The sequence below is a fragment of the Balaenoptera acutorostrata genome, chromosome 10, assembly GCF_949987535.1.
Source record: "Balaenoptera acutorostrata chromosome 10, mBalAcu1.1, whole genome shotgun sequence".
Classification (NCBI taxonomy): Eukaryota; Metazoa; Chordata; class Mammalia; order Artiodactyla; family Balaenopteridae; genus Balaenoptera; species Balaenoptera acutorostrata.
Window position 1 is genome coordinate 1,475,219 of NC_080073.1, and position 17,354 is coordinate 1,492,572.

The following is a 17,354-nucleotide window of genomic DNA, read 5'->3' on the forward strand; positions in this document are numbered from 1 at the left end:
TGATCCAGCCTAGCATTCTCTTTTTACAGGTGAGGAAACTGAGGCCCTAAAAGGGGATGGAGTTTGTCCAAGATCACAAATTGAGCAAATGCCTTTCCCAGGCCTAGACCCCAGGTCCAGTGTGCAAAGAAGCTGGGCCTGGCTGCAGAGCCAGGCAGATCCTTTCATTTCAACAGAAGACGACGCGGCAGGCCAGTGTCCAAAGTGTGCCAGGTGCATGAAGGTAGGTGAGGCCCATAGCAGTGGACAGGGGTTATTATGCCTGCCCAGCACCCTTCCTACCTCTTCTGGCCACCTTCACTCTAATTTTCTGTCGAGAACCACCCTTCCGCCGCTTGGCATCTAGGCGGTTTAGATGGGTTGACCCTCCCCCCCCCCCAGCTTTATTTCAGGAATGGACACGGGACCCTGGCCTGGCCTATCAAAGTATCCCCTCCTCCCCAGAATGGTGATTGGTTCAGAAATGTGAGCAGACAGTCCAATGACACTCAGACCTGCACTTTTACTGGAAATATCAGGAAAGAAAGAGACTTGGGTCCTAGGTTTCCAGGTCATCTTTGCCACTTCATGGGAAGACTCTGTCTGAGAATGAAGCCAGCACAAAGGAAAGGAAAGCTGGCAGATTCCTGATGAAATCCTTTACGTTCCCAGATCCAGCTTTGCCCTACTTGGCAGTGTAAATGGCACTGCCATTGGGGCTTAAAATAACTTGAGTTAGGGTTCCACCCATGGGTTTGTGCAGTGACACACATACAAGGAATGGAGTGGACAGCTGCATCCCAGCTTGTGCTGTGTGACAACCCCAGACCTGCCTGCTCTCTCACTCTCGCTCCCATGAGCCTTGCTCTTTCACCTCCAGGCCCTTGACCCCTCTTTTCTCCAGTCCAAGCTTGATCATCTCAGCCACTTGGTTCCCAGCGCTTCTTCTCCCTCCTTGCTTTGACTTCTTTCACACCTGACCTTTGAGCCCACAAGCCCAGGTCAAGCCTGCCTCTGCCTTCTCCAACATCTTGAGAAGGCTGCTGCATGTGGAGGGGGGGCAATGACCCAGGGGCCCCGTGAAGCCACACATTGTCATGGTCTCCAGGCTCAGCTGAGTGCTGAGAGCGTATCCTAACTAATAGGACATTTAATAATGGTCTGCAGTAATCTAACAGCGTGGCACTGGCATAAGGATAGACATATAGACCAATGGAATAGAATAGAGAGCCCAGAAATAAACCCTCAGTATATCAGCAAGGGTGCCAAGACCATTCAAAGGGGAAAGAGCTGAAACTTAATTCTTTTTTTTTTTTTTTGGCCATGCCATGTGGCATGTGGGATCTTAGTTCCCCAACCAGGGATCGAACCTGCTCCCCCTGCAGTGGAAGCGCGGAGTCTTAACCACTGGACCGCCAGGGAAGTCCAGTAATTAAGTCTTGATTTGGTGGCTTGAGGCTTAGCATAAGCCACTGCATTTTGGGCCCACTGTCTTATTTTTAACAATTTCCTCCTTTTGACCAGTCTCTCAGCCTGAGAGATGCAATACAAATTTAAGGCATTAGCGCTATTCCCAGCTACCACTCTGGAGGCCCTGCAGCTTCTGCTGACCCTCTGTGTGGTGCTCACAGGTTATGACGTCGGGTTCACGTTCTTTGTCAGTCTTTCCTTCATTCTTTTTCTGATGTTTCAGTCGTAGGGAGATCATTTGCTTGGTGGTTAGTGGCTGCGAACATGCATTTAAAGCTTTTGAGAGAATACAACGCACTACAAAGATTATAACGATGATTACAAGCAGGATAATTCCCAGTGTCTGGGGTGCGCTTCAGAGCTATGGTCCCCAAAATCCAAACCAATCAGAATCAAAATCAAAGAAAGTCCCTGTTGAAGGGGTCCCCTTTTTAAGCTAATTGGCTTAGTCCCTGGTCTTATATTCCCACATTCTCACCCCCCTTTCTGAGTGTTGCCAACCTAATTGGCATGCTTGTTATTTCAGCCCCAGGCTGATTTCTGGGGACAGAAGGGACACCTTAGAGGTGGTACAAGACATAAAATTAAATAATGTTGCTGGCATCTTAGAGGTGGTACAAAGACATAAAATTAAAGTTGATCCACATAGTGAGAACATTATTGCCTTTTTAATTCTAATTTAGTGAGTCTTAGAGGGTAGAGTGTGACTTTAACCCCTTTCTAACGCTTGCTAATCTCTCTTTTTATTAAAGATCCTGATTCTGAGGTTGTTGTGGTTCCCAGCTATTTATGGCAAGTGATAATGTTTTTCTGTGTAAGGGAAATACTTTTATTTAAGTCAAACTTAAAGAAAAATATGAAGTTGTAGGTGGTACCTGGATATTGCATAAATTATGAAGATGGCTCATATCACTGAGGTTGAAAAAAACCTGACATAAAACAAGGATCAGCTGGCAGCGAACAGAGGGCCTGAGCAAGTCACCTCTCCTGGTCCTCCTCCCTCTGCTGTAAAGTAGCAACAACAGCACCTCCTAGGATTATTGAAAGAATTCAGTGAGATCTTTTACAATGGGCTCAAGCACTGGGAGGAGCACAGAAAATGGCATCAGAGCTCTGGAACATAAAGACATGGGCTATTTCTCCCTTGGATATCTGCCTGCTGTGTGTGTGTCCTGCCCTTCGTGGTAATTTTGTCATGCTTTTCAAACGGAAACAGTACCCGAGGGCACTCACAGGAATTGCTTTGGCGCCCGAGGCAGGAAATGGGGCTGGGGACGGGGTCAGGTTAGCCAGGGTGAGGCCTGTGCCTCCGACTGCAACCTTCTCTGCTGGGGAACAGTTTCCGTCCGTCTCAGCAGGCACCTCCCACTGCGGTGGGGAAACCCGGCAGCAGATGCCGAGAAAGCAGCTGGAGCCTGCAGGTCCCCAGGGCTCCGTCTGGACCATCGTCCTGCTGGCGTCCCACTGGCGTCACATGGCAATGGGGTCAGAGGTCAGGGCAGCCTGGGCGAAAGCAGCAGGTCTGACCAGAGGACAGGCCGTGAGGCTATTTCCAGTGTAGGTCTTAGCTGTCAGACTCTGATTCTCTGAGCAGGTGGGAGGGAGTTAGGAGCCCTTCACTGATTTAATAAATGGGAAAAGAGACTCCACACTCCAAGTAAAGGTTTGTATTAGTTTCCTATGGCTGCAGTAACAAATTGCTACAAACTTAATGGCATAAAACAACACACAGGTATTCTCTTACAGTTCTGCAGGTCAGTGTCCAAAATGGGCCTCACTGGGCTAAAAGCAAGGTGTGGGCAGGGCTGCGTTCCTTTCTGGAGGCCCTGGGGGAGCACCCACAGTCTGGGTTTTTCCAGCTTCTACAGGCTGCCCACCTTCCTGGACTTATGTTCTGCTTCCACCTTTAAAAACAGTTAACGGCCAGCGGTGTCTTCTCATGACGCCATCTCTGATTCTGATCCTCCCGCCTCCCTCCTATAACGACCCTGCTGACTACATCAGGCCCACGGGATAATCCAGGGTGAGCTCCCCACCTCCCCCATCCCCGCCATCGCAAGATCCTTAACTGAATCACACCTGCCGAGTCTCGTTACCATGTAGGGCAACACCATCACAGGTTCCAGGACACGGACATCTTTGGAGGCCACTGTTGTGCTGTGGCCAAGCTTCCCTCCAGGGGTCCCATTAGGGCCCAGACTGATTTCCCCAGGCTTTAGTCCAGTATTAGAGAGCACACTTTTCTACTGCCTGTCCTGGAAAAAATTCCAGGGCTTTCTCCAATTGTGCTAACTTGGGTCACACGCTCACTGCCAAACCAATGGTCATGGCTACTGGAATGGACCTGAGTCTCAGGCCCACCCCTAGAGCTAGCGTTCAGTCAGCCCCCATCGTGACCTGGAGGAGAGGAGTGTGATACCTCCAAGGAGAGTTGAGGAGTCTTACAGAAGAAGAGGGAGGGGACGCCGACCACTGTAGACCTTAAAGAGTTTGTATCCATATCCAGGTGGAAGGTGTGCTCCCAGGCACACAGCCAGCACGAGGTAGGGCCATGATTTGAACCTGTGTGGGACCAGTTCTTGCCAGGACATCAGCTCCCACCCTGCAGCTAACGGGGCATTAGCAGATCTGTTCAGTACTGGGAGTGCCATGGAGCACAGTGGTGGCCTGGGTGACAACCTCATCTGAGGTTACTATGGGACATGTCGAGGAAGGTACGTGGTTAACACAATCACTGGCAAGGTAGATACCCTCAGAGAAAAGGGAAATTTCCATTTTACTCCTAAAAGAATCTTTAAAGCCAAACTCAAATCAAAGAGCAAAGTATAATAACTTCCTCTGAGCAAATTTATAATTAATCCTGGATTAATTGGCCTTAATGAAGTTGAATTAATTACTAGCTGTTCGTAAAGAACTTTGAACTACCTTCGTACAAAATGGCATTAAAGAAACAGAAAGGAACCAGCATCGCATTAACATTAAGAACAAATCCCAAATAATCGCAGTTCTGCAGGCCGTTCCCTGTCAATCATTTCCCAGGGACCAGGCCCAGCCTTGGAACCCAGGCTGGGACCCAGAAGTCTGCTGCAGAGGATGGTGTCTTTGTGGGCTGGAGGTTTGGAGGTGGGTCCACTCAAGAAACAGCTATGGAGCCTTTGACGTGCCAGGCCGAGGGCAAGCAAAGATGTGTAAGGGGTCCTCAGCCTGCTGGGACAGGGGAGAGCACCAGGGCACCAGCCTGGTCTAAAGCAAACTCGCCTCACTGGGGGTAGAAGCCAGGATAGAGACAAAGGACAAAGGACAAAGGAGGGGGCGTGATGCGACCTGCATTTTGCTGGCAACAGGGCTCCAGTTCCTACAGGGTGTCCCTCACACTCTCCCTGGCTCTTGGAGTGAGCTTATGACTCACACCTGCCTAGGCAGAGGTCTGTATTTCTCTGCTTGGTGCAGGGGCACAGCTGACCCCAGGATACAGTCTGAATCTGGCTGACTTTTCAGACGACTCAGAGCTGCCGTCTCCTTGGCACTTGTGGAGACAGGGCTGGACTCCAGGCTCCTGCTGGGGTAGCACTTGTCTTGGAGCCAGCTGTGGTGGGAGTTGGAGACGGTAAGACCTGGCTTAAAGCCCCAGCCCTGCCGCTGGTGAACGCTTAGGTGTAAGTCGGGCCGCGTAACTGCTACAGCCCGCAGCCCCAAGTCTTGGTGGCTTCACCAGGCAAAATGTCTCTCAGACTTCAAATAGAAACACTCTCGTCTCTTGAAAAGCGGGAAGATGAGGCCATGTTGGGCTAGCATTCCCGCCTGGTGTCGCTTGGCCGAAGCTGAGCCATGGCTCCCCATCTGTCGACACAGGACATGCGCTCTCCACCTCCGCAGTCTCCACCACCCCGGGCACCTTAAACCCTGCTGATTTCTCTCCGGCGAGTCACCTGCCTGGCCAGGGCAGACATTTCAATTTGTGATCCGTGTTGTTGCCCGTGGGCGACACCTTTTCTGTGGGTGACATTTGAAGAGCATGAGCGTCGCGGGCCCTCCCCAGCACGCGCGCGCGCACACACGACCTTCTGCGTACAGTTTGGCGGCCCGCTGAGGCCAGGCTGACTGCCCGGGTCCGAGATTCTCCGAGCAGCCTTCCCAGGTTTCCCGCGCTGGCTCTTCGGCACGACGGGCTCAGCTTCGCGGCCCGCCCTCCCTGCCCCGGGCCTGGTCCTTCCACCGCTGCTGTATTTCCCCAGGGCTTCTCGGGGTCCGTAGTGGTCTGGTTCCGTCTTTACTCCCGGTTATTGTTCCCCCCACCCCGGGTCCCCCATGTCCCGCGGGGAGAGCGACCTGTCCCCGCGCGGTGGACAGAAGGCGCCGGGTGCCCAGAGGGCGCTCAGCTAGAGCCCGTGGAAACGAACGAACGAACGAGAGGACGGACGGAGGGCGGCCCCGGCCCCGGGCTCCCCGGCTAGGCGGACTGAGCGAGCGGCCGGAAGCTTCGGCGCCGGAACGCGCGAGCGGGGCGCGGGCGGCGGGGGCCGGCTTAGCGGGCGGACCGCAGCGGCGGCATGGCGGGCCGGCGGGTGAACGTGAACGTGGGCGTTCTGGGCCACATCGACAGCGGCAAGACGGCTCTGGCGCGAGCGCTTAGCACCACGGCCTCCACCGCCGCCTTCGACAAGCAGCCGCAGAGCCGCGAGCGCGGCATCACGCTCGACCTGGGCTTCTCGTGCTTCTCGGTGCCGCTGCCCGCGCGCCTGCGGCCGGCGCCGCTGGGGGCCGAGCCCGAGCCCGAGCCCGGGGCCGAGCCGCGGCTGCAGGTCACGCTGGTCGACTGCCCCGGGCACGCCTCCCTCATCCGGACCATCATCGGCGGTGAGCGCGGGCGGGGGCGGGTGCGGGGCTCGGACGCCCCGGGGCGGGGGCACCCGCCGAGAAGCCTCTCGCGCCGCCTCGAAAACAGCGAAAGTGTTTTGGGTTTTTTTACCACATGCGTTCGTAATACACGCACAGGTGAGGGAAACTCAGAGACCCCGAAAGTGCCCAGAAGGTGTCCACTCGCTGTCCTTTGGTCTCCTGCTGCCCGTCTCCGGAGTCAGCCGCTGTCCCCTCCTGTGCCATTTCGGAGGAACTCCGTGTGAAGGCAGCGTTCCTGTGTATATGTCGACCCCTCCTTTTCTCGTTCTTTTTTTTTTTTTTTTTCCACAAAATGGTACCACCAGTAGATTGAGTACTTCACTCAATACTCGGGCCTCCCCATTCGTACATATAAAGCAACATCATTCTTTTTAAAGGTCACGTGAAATTCCGTTGTACACTTGCACCACCGTTTTCTGAATGTCTTAATGATGGACATTTATGTCGTTACTCATTTTTGCGAACGATGCTTCAGTGAGTTTTATAGAACAGACGTCTTTGGTGGGTGTGCTAGTGTGTCTGTAAGGAAAGACCCTAGAACTGAGATGCTGGGGCAGAGAGTCGTGGTGGGTACTGCCCAAAGGCCTTCCTGAGATGTACCATTTAATTAATTTTAATTATACAAGTAGTACATGAATACATTCTACTTCTGAAGAAATAGAACGTTACAAACCAGGCAGAAGGCCCCTGATTACCCCTCCCATCTCTCCAGAGGAAGCCACTAGTATACCTCTGTGGATTACTTTTCCACACCCATTTCAGTATACTTGACTCCATGGACAGGTGTTTTGTTTATATAGAAAATTGGTAGAGTAACACAAGCACATGGCACAAAGGGTGTATATATAGTTCAGAGACTCCCCCTCACTGCTGACCCAGGGACCTGGTACCTCCCTGCTTTCCACTTCCTCCTGTCCCTTCCGGTGGCATTCTCTGCACCCACGAGCACGTATAGGAACACTACTTGGTCAGATGGTTTTATTGGCCTGCTGGTGGGCAGCTGCACTGGTCTCTCGCTGGGCATAGCGGGCCCTGCTGTATGATGAGTGTTGAGTGCTTTCACCTTGTCACCTCCTGTCTGGTCCATGCTGCGGGCGGTCTGAGATCATTTCCCCATTTTCAGGAGAGGAACTGGAGGCTCAAAGAAGAGCAGGAACCTGCTCCGGTCCCCCGCCTCACATCTTCTACTCTGGCCGTGTTCCAGCCACAGATGCATGTGAAGGGGCACGCGATCCTCTCTGTCTCCCCTCCCCTTGTAACTGATTTCTGTTTGGTCACATCCAGGTACATTTTAGGACACGTTCTCTGAGCCAGTGTAGGTTGGAGGTTAAAAAGTAGGAAGGCAGATTGTTGGTCTTTTCTTGTGACAGGTGTAGGGAGTGAAGGACATTCTTCTGGAGTCTGTGGTGAGGCCTGGCTTTCTCCCTCACCGACCTTGTGACCTCGGACGTGATTCTGGACCGTCCACACTCTGGCAGATCTCAACTGGCTTTGCTTTTCTTGCACGTTTGCCACTTCCCGGGCAAACACTGCAGGGAGTGTGGTGGCTACTGTTCAACCATCGAGGGACTTGGGACTTGGGGAGGCTGCTACGAAGTGGCCGACCCAGGGCTCTGCTTGACTCCAAAGCTGCCACTTCCCGGGTCACTGTACTCTGCCCTCCCCTTCCACATGTACGTTCGTGGTGTTTCTTCATAGGACAGAAGGTTTCAGGCGCCAAATTATAACGCCTCCAAGCATTTGACAAGTCCTTGGTTTAGACTGTAAATTGTTGAAGAAATGAAGAGGGATTTCTCTCCTCTTGTACGAACATTGCGGCTCTTAGGTTTCTCTCGCCCCTGAGAGGGGAGACTCTCCTTGTCTTCTTACAGGTGTTAACATGTGACCTGAGCACATTGCAGTGGTGGGACCAGGGCTGCTACTCTTCTTACTTCAGTAGATGAGATTCCCACCCTCCACTCAGGGAAGTGAGAAGAAAAAGTGGCTTTTTTCCTTTGGGGGGATAGGAGCTGCGTCTGAGTGCCTGCCCGGGCCCACACCTGTGGCTACAACTTGCGTCTGTGCGATAACGCTGAGTGATGGGGGTGTAGGGGGGCGTGGGCCCCACTCTTCTGATGAGAAAACTGAAGCTTGGAAAGTCAAGTTCCCTGGGCAGGCTCTGGAACCTGCTCTGCTGCCCCTGACCTGGGTCTGGTGAATCCCCTTCGTTATCCTCGTGTTCCAGAGGCCACGCATGTCTCCCAGACCTCGTCCTTCCTCTCCAGACGGTGGGCCCTCCCCTCCTCCCTCTGCTGGTCCCCCACGCGGTGGACAGTCTGCTCCTTTTATGGATGTTCTTCAGATCAGGTCAGCCGTCAGCTGAAGACTGTGCAGGCACTGCTCACTGCCCTCCCAGCACCCCACGGTCTGGCCTCTGCCCTCCCCTGAGCCTCATCCATGGCTCCTGACCTCCAGTCACGCTGGCCTCCTCCTACCTATTGGATGGGCCAGCGTTGCACCTCCTGTGCCCTCCTCCTTTAGGTCTCAGCTCGAGTGTCACCTCCTCGGAGAGGCCTCCTCTGACCTACCGGCCTAAAGTGTCCCCAGTTCTCTACCATCATACTTTCTCATGTCCGTGTTTTGTTTCCTGCTAGCCCTTGGTGCTGTCTGATACGCTTGATGTGCTTGTTGATGGCCTCTGTCCTCCACGAGAGCACAGCAGGAATTGGGCCCGAGCCTGGCATGTAGGAGGCACTCGGAAGTCCCAAATGAATGAAGCCGGGGTTGGGGGGGCTGGCGATCGAAAGTCACCAGCAGGGCCCCTCTGGGGGCTGACAGCAGAGCCAGGCGGAGAGTGCCGTGAGGTGTGCAGAGTGACTCATTAGGGCTCTTTGCACAGGGGTGACTTGCTTTGCTGGGGCATGGTGGAGCTTGCCCGGTGGCGGCACAGCCTGGGTGGGGCTCTGAGGCGTGAACCTCCTGTCTTGTCTGTTCAGAGCCAGGGGTAGCTGCCAGCACTTAGCAGCTGGAAATGGGCCTGGTGAGTGGGGAGAGGTGTGGAAGGTGAAGGCGGGATCGTGTAGAGTGGTGAGTGGGGCTTAGATCAGGCCCTCGGTGCAGATTTCTTCTAAGGGCCCTGGAATGCTTTTAGAGTAGGTTTGTGACGTGATGAGGCCGGAGCTTTAGAAAGAGGCAAGGTGGCTGAGCAGGGGCTCCAGCTGGCAGCGCAGCTGTGCCCGGATTGCTGGGAGGCGGGGCTGCCGCCGTGGTTCCCAGCTCGCTGGGAGTGACTCAGACCCCTTGCTGAATGCCCTATCCCAAGCAGAAGGAAATTAGAGTGACTGTCTGAGTTCCATGATGATACCTCTGAAGTTTAGTGTATCTTAAAGCCGGCTCTCTTTAATTCTATCGCTCCCCCAAAATACCTTCATGTACAAAAAGATCATTTTTTAACTTAGAGAAAATTGGGTTTTATCTCCTTGATCCCTGTGGCCATAGATAAAACTCCTAAGTGGTGCTGGGGTTAATAGTGACAACAGTACTTAGCATGTATTTAGTGCCAGCATTGTGACTTTTTTGTTTGTTTGTTTAACCCTCAGAGCAATCCTGGGAGGTAAGAGGTGATACTCCCATGGGACAGATGAAAAGGCAGAGGCTCAGAGAGGTTAGGGAACACAGATCAGAAGGGTCAGAGCTAGTATGAACCCACGCTGATCTGCCCACGGAGCACTGACATTCGCAGTGTGAGTGGACAAGGGTGCCCGTCTGCTCCAGGCGCTGTGATGGTGTTTCTGGGCAGTATTTTTCTCTGATTTGTTTTAGAGTATAAATCTTTAAGGGTTAGAACTTCAAAAAGATTCAGTAATGTACGTTTTAAAGACTTGGGTGGGGGTGAGGGACTTGGACCCATCCTCAATCTCACTCTGGCAGGAAGGAAGAGGTCTGAAAAATGCTGGTATCTTGGCTTGGCAATTTATAGTCCTCTGGTGGCTGCTACGATTAACAGTGCATTGTCTCCCAGGCTTTTGTTCCTGTGGTTAATGAACAGCAGCTCTTTTGCCATGACTGTCACCCTGATCGCTAGCCTCCTGTGCACCCTCGACGCCCCTCCGTTTAAGCAGTGCTTCCCGCCAGGTTTGGGCCCTCTCCGGACCCCCCTGGCTGGAGCTGCTGATCTACCACAGCCTTGCAAGTGTGACTCAAGGCTCCTAGCTTTGGAGGTCAGTCAGCAGCCCTGGGGGTGCCTGTCTCTGCGGCCTGGGAGGGAGCATTCTTTATGACACTGAAGCTACTTCCCCTTCTCTGTTTTTCCAACTCTCTGTGCTCGTGTGACAACATGAAGAAGCACAGTCCCTTGGGCCGTTTTATCCAGGAGTGCGCCTGCAGTCTGTCTGAGATGCTCTCTTTGGACCCGTGAGACAGGTTCATGTGCGAACGACCGTGTGCTTTCCACCAGGTTTTTACACTGCTCTTTGGGCGTCTGCACTTAGTCCCCAGCTGGCAGTGTGGCCCAAGCAGAAATGACAAACCAGAGGCCTGGCCACCCCAGGAATGTGGGTGTTTTTCTGATGCAAAACCAACCAAATAAACAAAAAAGACACTCTGGTTTGCTTAGCCCCTAGTCTTTTAATGAACTGTCCAGAAATGCATTGTGATATGTTATGGTATCATACGTTTGTCCTAAAATATTGAGGCATGTTTAAAGGCGTTGATGTAAGTGGAAATGCTTCTTTAGCCCTAGCTTCTTTAGCTCCTAGAATCTGTTGGGTCTTCATTTCCTTTTCCTCAGTGCGCACCTGGGCAGGACCCCCTCTCCTTCCAGGCTCAGCGCCCTCAGCGTCTCCAGGAGATGCAAGTCCAGCTCTGTCTGCGGCACTTTCTCTGCCCCTGGATAGGGGGTGACTGCTTGGGTTTGGGTGACAGTGTGGCAGCAGCATAACATCAGAGACGCGGCCTTGAGTTTAAATGAATGCAGAATATTTGAGCAGGAACCAACAAGAAAGAAAAGTGGAAGCAGGTCGTCATATTTCATTCTGTTGGGGTACATTTTTCTTCTCGTGGGGCTTGCCCTTGAGAACAAAACATATCAAATGTTAAATCAAAGAATATTTTGCAGTCATGCTAAGAATAGAAAATAATGCAGACTTGCCTTGATGAGACAAATATTTTGCTGGAAGGTTATAATCAAAGTCAGAAGGAAATCATAGCCACAGCTTTTGGTAAAGCTGTAATCATTTAAAATTAATTGCTTTTAAACTTTTCACTTAGCATCTCCTTTGTGGCTCTTGGGTTTTTCTTCAGAATCACTCCATCCAGGTTGGAATAAGATTTGGGCAGGTGCCCCAGGAACCAACCGGTAAATTAAGCCCTGAGACCTATTCCCCACTCTCTCATCCTTGCATTGGCCAGGGCCTGGACCACGCTGGGCCCGAGTCTCCCTCTGACCAGCAGGCCTTCGAGGCCGTGCTGCGCGGGGTGACAGAGATGATGGTCTCTGGAGCTCTGGGTCACCTGAGGTGACTAGGAGGCGTTCTACCTGTTGTTCCCGTTAGCCTGGAGGCCTCTGCGTGGCTCTAGGGCCAGGCCAGGGCCAGGCACAGAGTGGACAGTCAAGGCTGTTTTTAAACATTTGTACTGAGATATAATTCACATTCCGTAAAATGTGCCCATTTCAAGTGCACACTTAAGTGTTTTCAGCCTCTTCACAGAGTTGTGTAGCCAGTGCCACGGTCTAAGCTCCACCACTGCGAAAAGAAACCCCACAGCCATTAGCAGTCCTGCACCTTCTCCCTGACCCCAGGCCTGGCAACCTCTAATCTACTCGGTGTCTCTGCCCACGTGCCCATTCTGGACATTTTGTATAAATGGAATCGTACAATATGTGGCCTTCTGTGTCTGGCTTCTTCCACCAAGTGTAATGCTTCCAAGGTTCATCCATGTTATAGCATGACCTATACTTCATTCCTTTTTAAAAAATCTATTCTTATTTTTAATTGTGGTAAAGTACATATTACATAAAATGTACCATCTTAACCATTTTTAAGTTAATAGTTCAGTGGCCTCCATCTCTAGAACTCTTTTTATCTTACAAAAGCTAAACTCTGGGCTTCCCTGGTGGCACAGTGGTTGAGAGTCTGCCTGCCAATGCAGGGGACACGGGTTCAAGCCCTGGTCTGGGAAGATCCCACATGCCGTGGAGCAACTAGGCCCATGAGCCACAACTACTGAGCCTGCGTGTCTGGAGCCTGTGCTCAGCAACAAGAGAGGCCGCGATAGTGAGAGGCCCGCGCACCGCGATGAAGAGTGGCCCCCGCTTGCCGCAACTAGAGAAAGCCCTCGCACAGAAGCAAAGACCCAACACAGCCAAAAATAAATAAATAAATAAATAAATAAAATAGGTAAGCAATAAGGACATATTTATAGCATAGTGAATTATAGCCATAAAAAAAAAAAGCTAAACTCTGTGCCCATTAAACTCCCCTTTCCCTTCCCCCATGATTCCTTTTTATGGCCAAATAGTATCCATTATATGGATGGATCACTTTTTAAAAATCCGTTATCAGTTGAAGGACATTTGAGTTGTTTTCACTTTTTGACTATTATGAATAATCCTGCCGTGGACGTTTGTGTTCAGGTCTCTGTGTGGACGCACGTTTCCATTCTCTTGGGTTTATACCTAGGAGTGGAATTGGTGGGTCAGAGGGTAACTCTGTGTCTGCTTTTTGAGGAACTGCCAGACTGTTTTCCGCAGCAGCTGCACTGCTTTGCCTCCCACCAGCAGTGTAGGAGGGTCTGATGTCTTCACTGCCTTGCCAACACTTGTTGTTGTCTGTCTTTTTGATTGTACCCGTTCTAGTGCGTGTGATGTGATATCTCATTGTCGCTGTAACTTTCATTTCCCTGATATTTTCTTGTGCCATTTGTATATCTTCTCTGGAGAACTGTGTATTCAGATCCTATGCCCTTTTTTTTAGCGGGTTATTTGGCTTTTATTATTGAGTTGTAAGCGTTCGTTATGTATTCTGAATACCAGTCCTTTATTAGGTATATGATTTGCAAATATTTTCTCCCATTCTGTAGATTATCTTTACTCAGTAATATTTGAATTAAACAAATAATTGAGTTGGATTAAATAAATGAACATATTTTGAGAGGATTAAATGTGCCCGACACATTATTTAGGCTGTGGTGGGTGTGTAGGAAGGGCCATTTGCTTGTTTCTGGAAGGCCTTTAGGGCACCTCCTGACCTCTTCCTAGACCGGCCCACTCCTGTCCTTAGTGCCGGCAGGAGGCGGCTCATCCTGTCTGTCCACCCCTGGGAGGGTCTCGTCCCACACTAGGGTCTTGTGCAGATATGTTTTGATGGCCCATATGCTAAAGTCTTATTTTATTTTATTTTTAAAAATTTTTTATTTATTTATTTTTAAAATACATTTATTTTATTTATTTATTTTTGACTGCGTTGGGTCTTCGTTGTGGCACGCGGGCTTTTTGTTGTGGTGGCTTCTCTTGTTGCGGAGCTCTAGGTGCGCGGGTTTCAGTAGTTGTGGCTCACGGGCTCTAGAGCGTAGGCTCAGTAGTTGTGGCGCACGGGCTTAGTTGCTCCGCGGCATGTGGGATCTTCCTGGACCAGGGCTCGAACCTGTGTCCCCTGCATTGGCAGGCGGATTCCCAACCACTGCGCCACCAGAGAAGTCCCTTTATTTTATTTTTTTAATTGATTTAATTAATTTATTTTTGGCTGCATTGGGTCTTTGTTGCTGCGCACGGGCTTTCTCTAGTTGCAGCGAGTGGGGGCTACTCTGTTGCGGTGCACAGGCTTCTCACAGCAGTGGCTTCTCTCATTGCGGAGCACGGGCTGTAGGCGCGCGGGCTTCAGTAGCTGCAGCACGCAGGCTCAGCAGTTGTGGCTCGCGGGCTCTAGAGCGCAGGCTCAGTAGTTGTGGCGCACGGGCTTAGTTGCAGCGCGGCATGTGGGATCTTCCCGGACAAGGGCTCGAACCTGTGTCCCCTGCATTGGCAGGCGGATTCTTAACTACTGCGCCGCCAGGGAAGTCTGCTAAAGTCTTTTTTTAAAAATTCATTGCCAGCGTTTAAAAATTGGCAGATTTCATAAAACAACCCAGAAGTTCGGTGCTTCAGGTGTGGGCAGGTGTGTGGCTGAGCTGCAGAGTCCGCGGGGCCCAGAGCTCAGGAGCTTGGGGAGCCTCCTGTCGGGGGGAGGGTGGGTGCGTTTTCAGCTGGGAGATCCTTCGGGTGCTTTTAAAGAGTCTGAAGAGAGGACCTGGGACAGAGGTCCAGGGCCATTGGAGGCAGGAGGGGGACACCGCCAGGACGGAGAGTGTGGCTCTGGGGGTACAGATGCAGGAATGCCCTGTGGAGGCCCGGAGGAGGGGCGTGGTGCCTGGGGAGCATCTCCTGTCCGGACGGACGCTGTTCTGGACCCTTGATTACCTCACGGCATCCTGCCAGCCAGACCCCGAGGGGGTGTTTCCCTCTACACTCAGGGTGTCGCCCACAGAAGCGAGGCTGCAGAGGTCAGGAGCCGGCGCCAGGTCACGTGTCGGCGGCCTGGCTGCCCAAGCTGCCGTGGCACCTCAGCCTCACCTGCGTCGGTGGGGGCCCGGCTCCTGAGCAGCACTTTCTGTGTAAGTCATTTTGTCAAAAGCAGAGACTTCCGCCTCCATTCTCCCCGGGATGATTGGAGTTTTGTGCTTTGTTAATTGGGTCTTTTATTTTCTTATGCTTCGTGATTAGGCTCCTGCTGCTTTGAAGTGGCTGTGGCTGTGTGGGGAGGGGGACTTAGTTAACGTGGTGATCCTCTCTTGGCAGGAGAAGAAACAAGTTTTGCTGTTGAGAGAGAAGTTGACTTTCCCTCTTGCCGTATCTCCTGTGTTGTGATGATGCCTCTCTTGTCTTGGGGCCTTCAAGGAGACTAGAATAATTCCCTTTGTCTCTAACCTACTTCCCGAGGATATTTATTTGGTGGCATGCACAGGTGCTACCTAAAGATAAACCTGACTTTTTCCTTTTAAAATTAGTGCTTGGAACTGCCAGCGTTGACATGCTTGGCCTCTGGAGCCGGCCCTGCTTGGCCACGGGGCTCCACACTTTGCTGTGGGGTTACGCGGGTGGCTTAAAGCTCCAGGAGTGGGTGGCTCGGCCTTGGTCACCTGATGCTGGGACGAGGTTGTACTGCGGGGTGGCGCTTACTCTGCTCGGGGTCATTTCCAGGTGAATTTCAGGGCCTCATGCCCTAGGCACCCAAGACCCTCGCGAGTGTGTGTGTGTGTGTGTGTGTGTGTGTGTGTGTGTCTGTCCCCAGTGTTGCCTGCTCTCTAAAATGATGATCTGTTCAGAGACGGTCCTCAGAGCATCTGCTCTAGAGAAAAAAGACTTTCTGTAAGCCGGTCTCCATTTCCTGAGCGCTTGCTGTTTGGAGCCCGCGGACAGGCAGAGCACGGGAGGCTGGGAGAAAGCTGGGGGTCACCACTGGCGTCGACCTGGCTGGGGAGGGCTGGCACACGCTGGCTGCGAGCGACAGTGTTTGAAGAGTCTCTGCAGAGCTTTCCCAGCACCATCCAGAAGGATCCTCTGTGCTGGTGGGAGTGTCTTCCAGCAGCACAGCCCAGGGTGGCAGCCACGCGCCACCGTGGCTGTGGAGTCCTTGCACGGTGGCTGGTGTAACCGACGAACTGAAACTGTAATTTGATTTTAGTTAAGTCACATTTCAGTAGGCAGCTCTCGACCTGCTATCCAAGTGCCTGCTGGGCTGGCTTCTCCATCAGTGAGCCCCACAGGCCCCCAGACTCCACGCTTGCAAGACCCCTTCCCCACCCCCGCTTGGCAGTAAGTGCCCACAGCGGGGCAGGCCAGTCACGCGGTCCCCAGCGTGTCCTCCTTCGCCTTCACGGACTCCTTACGGACTCTTGCCTGTCCTTCGCCTCCTCTGCCCATCACCACAGCTGCTCCTTGGACAGGCCTCCGTCCACTCTGCACTGGACGAGCACGACCTGCCTGCAGTGTCTCGATTCCAGCCGCCTCTTGAAACTCTCCTCCCCTCTGTGGCCGAGAACTCTTTCTAAACGGATAACATGATTATTTGACTCCCCTGTCTAAAAGTCTTCCTTTGTTCTCTGTTGGTATAAAGGCTAAACTCCGCATAGGCTGACAGGGCACTTCCTGATGGGTCAGTGTCTCTGTGTTGCTCAGGACTCCAGGCTTAACGAGCTGCCTGCAGGTCTCTGGACAGACAGACCGGGGTCTCTCATGGCGTCTTCTGGCTACACCACGTCTCTGGGAAGCCTCACCGTTGGCCCTCCCCAGCCTCGACCAGGTGAGGGTCTATACCATCCCGCGGGGCCCCCGGACCCCGTGTCCTCCCATCTGTTGTCATTGCATTTACTCGACCTGATCCCTTTGAGGATGGGGTCCTGCTGTCATCCGACTCTAGGACCAAGGGCAGGGCCTCCGTGCAGGCGCGCAGCATGGACGAGTGAGTGAATGAATGAGTGAGTGGGTGACAGGTCGTTTCCCTCTGCCCGCGGCCAGCATCCAGCCTCCTGTGGGGCTTCAAGCCACCGGCCGGCCACACAGGGTTCACAGCCGAGCAAGCCTGCCTGGAGGTTAGACAAGTTAATCTTTCAGTGGAAATTCAATCCTCATATTTCATTTTCAGGCCACTTTGCGTAGCAAAGTAGTTTAACTCGGAGCAGATTTCTGCTGTGCTGATGGTTAATTTCATGGCCCACAGAGGGTCAGCACACTGATGCTGGGGACACGGCGACCCCGTGCAACTCACCGCACACGGTGAGGGCCCGCAGCCCTGTTGTTTTAGAGAAGCAGTTTTCAAACATCCTTCAGTGGGCTGATTTTGAGTTAACAGGGGTGACCTTTTCAAGAACATTTTTAAAAGCTATAACATATCCCTCCCAGACCGTATATTTTCCTTTCTCCACGCAGTTCAAAGGGGCTGAGTTGTCTCATAGGTTTTTGCCGGCAATCTTCAGCTTGACCCTGGTTGTTT

At 52.4% G+C, this 17,354-nt stretch overlaps 1 protein-coding gene across 3 annotated transcripts in view; it reads left to right on the forward strand.

Annotated features, from left to right (window-relative positions):
* The window catches only part of EEFSEC (eukaryotic elongation factor, selenocysteine-tRNA specific), a 175,733-nt gene that overhangs the window by 1,260 nt on the left and 157,119 nt on the right, over positions 1 to 17,354 (forward strand). Inside the window, exon 1 of one of the 3 annotated variants that reach the window (XM_057555194.1) lies at positions 5,957 to 6,306. The exons of 1 other annotated variant lie outside the window; for it this stretch is intronic. In XM_057555194.1, coding sequence (XP_057411177.1) covers positions 6,000 to 6,306 — 307 coding nt within the window. In that variant the 5' untranslated portion in view covers positions 5,957 to 5,999. Of the gene's footprint in view, positions 1 to 5,956; positions 6,307 to 17,354 lie in introns of those variants that run through there. One more of the 3 variants, XM_057555192.1, reaches the window with a different exon arrangement.